Raw genomic sequence first — 8186 nt, 5'->3', positions numbered from 1 at the left:
GAGCATTAGCCTTAGCTAGAGGCGTGAACAAAAATACTGTCAATGAGAAATATTTACAGTGCTGTCAAACCTTGAAAACCTACAATATATAGAAACATACAAACAAATCAATGCTACGAAAACATTGAAGATATTAAATACATTTGTACAGTATTATACAGACAAAAATAATCCAATTTTCTGTACATCTACCGTGAAGTACTAGTAGACATCTCCTAACACCGGTAAGTTTGCCATTGTAATGTCGTTATTATGACGTTTTTCTCCGATTTCATCGGGCATTTTGTACAAAATTCTTTTGTCACACACCAGACACAGGCATAAAAACACCACTTCATAAAAACAATCGAAGTGATGAAAATGTTCACAGGGTAAAATTATTATTCAAGGACATACGTTAAGGATTTCATTTTTCATTTGCTTACATGACTCAGTTAAGTCCTGCATCATTTATGACATAAAGCATTGGATGCATGTATATTTCATTAAGGCCTCGAAAACGTAACCGGGTATAATAAAAAAAACTTGTCTAATAAAACGTTGAATTAAAAGATTCATTCTTTAAAAAATGTAACGATGCCGCATATAAAAGCAGAATGATAAATGTAGTCGTTCATTTTGTCCGTAGAATCTCTGTCTGTGAACTGGAATGCAAGAATTTCAGGGCCTTCATAAATGCCCAAATGCAGCTATTCTCTGTCCAGTGTGGTACATTTTCTCAACCCACAGATATATCTCTGGTCATTCGGATGAACTTGAACGGTCCATAAAAAATAAATGCGTCCCTGGACAGGACATCTCTCTTATTTACAGAATATACATTCGATGTCTCCAAGGCAACAGCGAACGCCGGTCATTCACTGCCACTGGTCTCAGGGGGACTGGCACGAGAACCCTCCCGCCTTGTCTGAAAAACAATCAAAATTAAAATAAACCCCAATTTAGGAATTGTTGCGGCACACTCTATTGTGTAAACTGCAAAACAGTGCATTTAGTAGACAAACTGATACATATTTAAAAAAAAAAGTAATTTATGGAGGTATGGGAATTATTGCAACGATATTTTACGTTTTTGGTCAACCTTTAGAACGCTAGCAGCAAATGAGTTCAGTTTCTGTAATTGGTTCTTTTGAGTAAAAGCGAGTGCGTTAAAACGGCTCTATATTTGGTGTATCACTAACGTATTAAAGAGAGGGGGGTTATTCGGCGATTCTGATTAAGAAATGCAAATAGAACCCAATTAGGAAAACTTTTTCTACAATTGATGGTGCTTGGAGACAATATATTCACAACGAATGCATGAAAAGAGCTCGTATTTTATGCCAAACACAAAGCAAAGACAACATGTAGCCCTAACGTTACAGCCAACGTGGCTCTCTCTGTCGCGGTCGCGTGCGGCGCAGGGTGGTCGAAATCTCGTGTGTCGAGCTAATCAACTGAACACGTTTGTGTTTTGTGGCCCCCGGGTGAACATGCGGGTGTTCCTCAGAACTCTTCTGGTAATGGAGGTTAAATAAGTTGACTTTGACTATTTTGATTTGCTCTAGGCAAGTCATCCAATTGCGAATTGATCTATGGACGGATCTTCCTTATAATAAAAAGATCTATCGCCTAAACTCAGGATCAAAAGATTTTCCGTCAGCAATAGTAAATAATATCCTTATCATCACCACTTTTTCCAGAGGGCCCTTTTTATTACTTATTTGCTATGAATCCCAAGAAAGTTATTATTCATAAGAGCTTGATTTTGTACAAGAATAAACAAATTACAATTCAAGTTTATCTAATTTCAACAAAGTGAAAAGCTGTAAAAAGTCAAAATGAAATCAGAAGCAAGCTAATTTAGCAGATAGCAATCGCATAATACCAAGTTGCACGGCCGAACGCCCTCCACTTCACACCTGACATTTTTATTAATTTTTTCAATGCATGATCAAAGTTTGCTCCGCGCCATAAAATTTATAAAGTCATAAAACCCGGTTACATAAAGGGTAAAAATGTAAAACATAACCATAAGACCAAGCAGCTCGAATTATGATAATTAATGCTGCCAATTAACGCAGAACCGCCATGCAATCTACATCTCTGATCTACCAGCTCACACTACGTAAATGGTTATCAGCCGTTTAAGAAGTCATCGGTTGGTAGTCAATGACTTAATAATGGGATGAAAATTTAAACAATCGCAAAGGTTAAAACATTCAAAAAAAGATTTCAAAATAAATAGTTTAAAATGGGAGTTAAAAGAAATTGCAATAACATGCAGGTAACGGAGAACATTAAAGCCAGAAATTAAGACCATTCTTCAAAAATGAAAGCATACGTAGTTTTTGTTTTCTAATAAACTTGGCGATATGAGGTGATCAGAGTGGACTCATTTTTTTCCATTTCTCGACGCTTTCATTATATCAAAATGTCTCGGAAGAAACTGGAAGATAGATTATCTATTCAAATGAGATTACACAAAACATGGGGCAATCACAAGAAAGAGTGGATTCGTTTTAGATCGAAAATGACGGTAAGTTAATTTTTGTTATCAGGGGAAAAAATCGTTTCATTATGTTTGTTTTGACAAACCAACAAAGAACCGGCGAATCCAATCTTCAAACAGAATGAACACTAATTTCTTTGATCTGAAATTTAAATACAAGTGGTTCTAAATTAAAACTGGAAAGTAGGAAATTTCTGTAAGAAAGGGACCAGTAATTATTATTCTATCGCCCCATTGTTTGGAATTAAGCTTTCAATTTTGTAAAACATTGAAGAAGACCCCTGTTATGTTTATGTTATCTTGTCAACATGTTCCCTTGTCGCAAATTGAAAAACAGCAATTCATAATTCAGCCCTGTTAATCAAATGATAATACAGTCCACTTAATTTGAATTGCAAAGTGAAATTTTTGTCATAATATTCTCTACGAGTATCAAGGCATGAAAGTTTTGACCCGAAATAAATATGCATGTAACATGAACGTGCCTATGTGCAGCTTATTGTAAGCTTATTGTAATGTTTTTAAAATACGGCACGCTTTGCAAAGGTAATAAAATCGGTTCAGCACAAGACTTGCGCGAATTACTGAATGTTCAGACTGTAATTCCGCTCTCTATTCCGCATCGATTCCCCATATTGATTACCTAATTTCCCCATACATGGATTCTTACGGGTTCACACCCGCTCGAGTACATTTTGTATTTTCCTGTTTTTTTAAATATTGCAAATTATAGCACAGAAGGCAGCCGGTTAAAAGTCGTGGATTGAAAGGCCAGGGGCTGAGACTAAAATGAATTTGATATCACATTGAAAATCGCCTCAGAAATTTACACGTTTAGAAATCCAATAAAAATCTAATAAATTGTTAAAAGAGGCGTCTTGAGCTAATTGTTTAATACGTCGACATATTTTGCCGATGTCGGAACTCCGCAGGGATGTCTTTAACGCAAAGCGTCGCCGCCGATATCTGCGGTTGAACTTTCTCCAATTTTAGCCATATTTCTCCCAATAATTGTAAACAAATGAAAATTATTAGGGATTATGCAGCGGATAATTCCGCTCAATTAATTTCCAGCGATAATCACATTACCGTTTTTTACACCTCGATTTACCCTTATCGACAATGAAAACAATGTCGTGCAATCGGCTTTTGTATCAGTTTGCGACATTTTTGGTATGCATGAAAGGTAGTTCTTTCCAATCCCATCCCATTTCTCGATACAGATATTCAATTACCAGTCACCTGGGTAAATATTTGTAACTAGCGACCGATTTGTACACCGGCTTAACGCACCAGGGATTCTGTACCCCAAATAGCGGAGTGTTCGGGGATTGAAAAAAAAATTCAAAAATCATCCAATATTAAAATTTAATTATATATCCAGGCACTCTCCGGGAACAATCCCATGTATAGAGCCTGTATTTCTACAAAAAGTAATTAAAAGCATCCGGGATTAGGATAATGACTTCTAATTTTCCAAAGATCAACGGATTTTAAGTATCTATCAATGACTCCTCCGAAGCCATAAATATAAATCCTGTCGAGAATTAATTGTTTACTATCTTGTTCGTTGTTAAAATTAATCGACAACGGTACTTTGAAAAAGAAAAAGGGTGCAAAAAACAAAAGAAATGCATATGACGTCAGCCTAACAGCAAATGCGGAAGCGTTTTTAAATAGCAGACGATATCAACTAGGTGTTATTTTCTGCATGCAAATCATACAATAGTGCAAATGCATCCTAGTCCGTAACCCTACACTTTTTGCACTCGTTTCTAGTAACCCCCGGGTCAGTGTACCTATCACGTAATAATACTAAAGTAGTTCCGCTCCTTAATGTAAAGGTGTAATAATCTACACGGACGGCAGGGTGCGCGCATTTGCGATTGAAGAAAAAAAAATAAAACTCCATGCTCTTGCAATCTGTCAAAGGGTCAAATTTATTAGTGCATAATAAAATATGTTCAAATCAAATCAAATTTATTAGTGCTATGAGAACACTTTCTTTTCTTTGAAATCTGTTTCTATAGTATGCTTCACCATATGCGGACTTTTGATGATTTTTCATGATGTAATGTATATGAATAAAAACTCGCGTGTAATATGCTTTATGAATCCATCAGGTATAAGAATTGTATCTGAAATAGGGTTAAAGGTTTCGCTCTAAATCATATTTCTCTTAAAGCAAAGAATTCATCAGAGTAAAATATTCAATTCGAGTTTGAGAGACTCTATTCTGGTGGGGGTTCATAAACTATCGGTGAGTGAAATTTATGATAATAAACATGTCCCCGTCAATGGGTGTACGGCCGGCCGGCGGACATGTAAATTATAAGACAAAGTAACCGGCCTGTTGCGATGCTCGAATCCTTCATCGGCCGTCTGCCGACAGCGGCCGTTTCGCCCTAATTATACCAGTTTGCATCACTGAATTCAAATAAAAAGGACTGAACACAAATGTTACTTTTTTGTTGCCTGTTCTAGTTATACAAATTCGAGCACATAGAAATGCAAAATACGATCCCTAACCCAATAGCTTCTGGAATGAATACAAAACCGCCCATTGAACTTTCGTGTTCATGTCTTTGAATTATACCACAATCGAATTAATATCATTTGATTTTGTTGATTCATCTTTAATTCCCCTTTTTTGCATGGTTTCTGGGTTTTTGGTTATTTCCCAATGAAATAGACTGAATTAATAGCCCAACGTTATGTTAACGAAAGAGATACTTCTTTTAGAACAAACCAAACTATACACTGCCAAAGTAAGACAAATTCATGCCTACAAACAAGAGAGCAGATGTACTTATATATGCCAGTAAGCTTAATTTTTTAAATATATATACATTTGTCATTGGTTACAGTAAGAATGCAGCGTGCATTATTCCGTCTATGATCACGTGGTAAAAATTCACGAAAATGTGTCACTGATTTAGTAAGAACTTCAAATGTTTGGTTGTATACAGAATAAAAAAGATGTGAAACTAGCTCACGTGGCAATCACGTTTCGAACACCATGTTGTACCACGTGATCATATCCGGTATGCCTAGGCGACTACGGTGACCATCAGTACTAATGATGACGTAACAAATGTGTCACAAACATTTTTTAAGCTTACTTTGCTGTCAGCTCCGGGACGGGTTTCATTCCCCTGGTTTGTAGGCTTGAACTCACCTGCACGAAATAAATGCACCATATACAGCCTCTATCATCTGTGTACAACTCCAATCAAACATTCAAAATGGAAACTCGATTTTTGCACATAACTTATGTAACCCAAATGAATATATTATACGATTCATCAACTTAAAGATACTGAAAGCATGAAAATATAAAAACTAGCTATGAATACTGCCAAGCCAAAAAGGGAATTTCATTGTATTTCTGTCTATAGTTAGTGTCTTTGGTGGTGTCCTTTTGTTTCATTTTTTATTTTTGTTAAACTCATTGCACGCTCACGTAATTAATTAAGACCCATTCCCCCAGTAAACTAAAACTTTAGGACTCAGCCTTTAAAAAGTCTTTATTGGCTTTAAAGAAACTGGTAAAATTGTATTTTCAACAAATATTTTAAGAAAAAAAAAGCTTATATGAACAAAAGTTTCATGATCAACTAATTGTGATGCTCTCAAAATTTAATATAATTATAGCAATACCATAAAATTTCAAAGCTAGAAAAAAATATTTGCAATTTCACACATGTTGTATTAAAATTTTATGAAAGCTGACAAAAGTGAGGGATTTTGAGATATTGCAAGACTGAGTAATCAATTAACTCTATATTCTTTACCTCACATTAGAGTCCCATTTCCTTTCCTCTATTTCAGAGAAGGAATATTCTCTTTACACAGAATCTATCAAATGATGGATTTTTTTCTTCCAAGTGTATATTAAAGTTTTCCTACAAATGTCTTAATTAATTATCAATGATGATTATAATGGAAAAAGAGCCAAAAAGTGATCTGTTTCCACTTATAGAACTGAAATAAATCTCTCAGGTGTAGAATTAAAAACATAGATCTGACACTGAACTTTGTTAAGTAAAGGCCAGGTGTACCAAGAAGTTCAGCACAATTTCTTTTGGGTGGAAATGGTAGAACTAAAAGAAACCGTGGAAAGATAAATGCATCTATTTACTAGTTAATTCAAGGGGGTGTTTAAAAAGAGTTAATTTTACCATTTCTTAAGTCAACAATTGTTGGGTTATCACAGACAACTTTTGAGGGGGTTGGTTTTAGTTCAGTCACAATGCCAACTTGAAGACAAAGAAGAAAAGGGAGAATTAAATCCCGTCGAGTTTGTGTTTGTATTTCATGCCATTTTCTTTTTCAATAGAGGGAATTTATGGAGTTGTTTTTTTCCCTTAAATAGATAATTTCCCCAATTAAGTAACATGAACAACAAGAATTAAAAAAAAATAATAATAACAGCAGTTTTTATGCTAAAATAAATATGCAGAATTAAAAGGAAAATTTCAAATGAGGAGACCAATCCCTTGAATAGATTTGATATGAAGGACATTGATGTGAGGCATTATGCTAATGGGAGTGGGACAAGATAACCCTTTATTGAGTTCCATTGTACTGTATGGTCCGATGGTCATTATAAAACGGAATCCTCCCTAGGCTACCTCTCCACACCATCTTTCTGCTAGTTACCAAACAAAGACAGAAACATTTGCCCACATGTTGGATTTGTTTTACAATATTTCCAGACCAGGTGCCCCATTTGATTTTTTATGAAATCTGTTTTTAATGAGAGGTTTTTTAGTATTTTTTATATCTTTAAAAGGACATGTGATGTTGATATTATGTTCTCATATTTTTCTGTGTTTTAACTTTAAAAAAAGCAATAGAATTTGACCAGAAATAATTAAATCAAATTTTCTTGTACAAACCAAAAATCAAGCCACAATATAGTTCACATAGAAAAAGTGAAAAAATGAAAATAAATAGAGTAAGGGGCAGAAACATCCATGCAAGCAATTATCAATAAATTACAACAACAAAAACAACAAAATATAACATTTTTATTAATATAAAAATTCATATATAATTCAATCAGTGTATCTTTTAACAAATATGGTGTTTTATCCAATCATCAAGTTCTATGTCAAATGACAAGGTATCTTCTCCTGCACATTGCACAGTACTGCATGCAGCTAAATTAAGGGGAATAACTCTAAATTTGGATGCAAAATTTATTGATTTTTCTGCATTTGTGCACAAGAGTGCAGATGTGATGGAATGGGACGTGTCAGAAAAGAACCAAACTTTTCTGAAACTTCTTTAACTTCACTCAGAGTTGCTGTTCTTGGAAACAGACCACACTTGTAGATAAATATCAATTAGATCTGCTTTAATTAATCTGTTAAAATATGTTTTGCCTTAAAATCCCAATTTTTAAAATGATAGGAGCTCAGTGAAATACATTCATCAGTATATCCAACTGAACAGGAAAGTTTTATGTGTTTACAACACAGATTAGGCTAAAATTATAAGGGTATAAAAGAAAACTGTAAAATCTTTAAAAAAATCTGCATGAGATGAAATGAATTGTTCAAAATGATATATTGACACCTCAATGACTAGAATGTGCAACATTAACAATACATTTATAAACTTTTCTATATACAATAAAATTTGATTCTCTTGCTTATAAGAGTTCCTTGAGCATCATGTATCACTTTTA

The 8186-nt window shown here is 34.4% G+C and overlaps 1 protein-coding gene across 3 annotated transcripts in view; it reads right to left on the bottom strand.

Moving 5' to 3' along the window:
• Positions 1-596: 596 nt before the first annotated feature.
• LOC105329409 (core-binding factor subunit beta) overlaps positions 597-8186 on the bottom strand; it is a 16971-nt gene continuing 9381 nt past the window's right edge. For 2 of the 3 annotated variants that reach the window (XM_034483036.2, XM_034483035.2), the window contains exon 6: positions 7508-8186. This exon is cut by the window's right edge. Coding sequence is in view for 1 of the 3 variants with exons in the window: in XM_034483034.2 (XP_034338925.2) it covers positions 808-907; positions 5614-5669 (156 nt within the window). In the remaining 2 variants the exon portion in view is untranslated. Of the gene's footprint in view, positions 908-5613; positions 5670-7507 lie in introns of those variants that run through there. The other variant, XM_034483034.2, reaches the window with a different exon arrangement.

This window comes from Magallana gigas, chromosome 3 (assembly GCF_963853765.1).
Source record: "Magallana gigas chromosome 3, xbMagGiga1.1, whole genome shotgun sequence".
In the NCBI taxonomy this organism is placed as follows: domain Eukaryota; kingdom Metazoa; phylum Mollusca; class Bivalvia; order Ostreida; family Ostreidae; genus Magallana; species Magallana gigas.
Note: the sequence above shows the minus strand (reverse complement) of the source record. Positions and strands in the feature narration are given on the sequence as shown.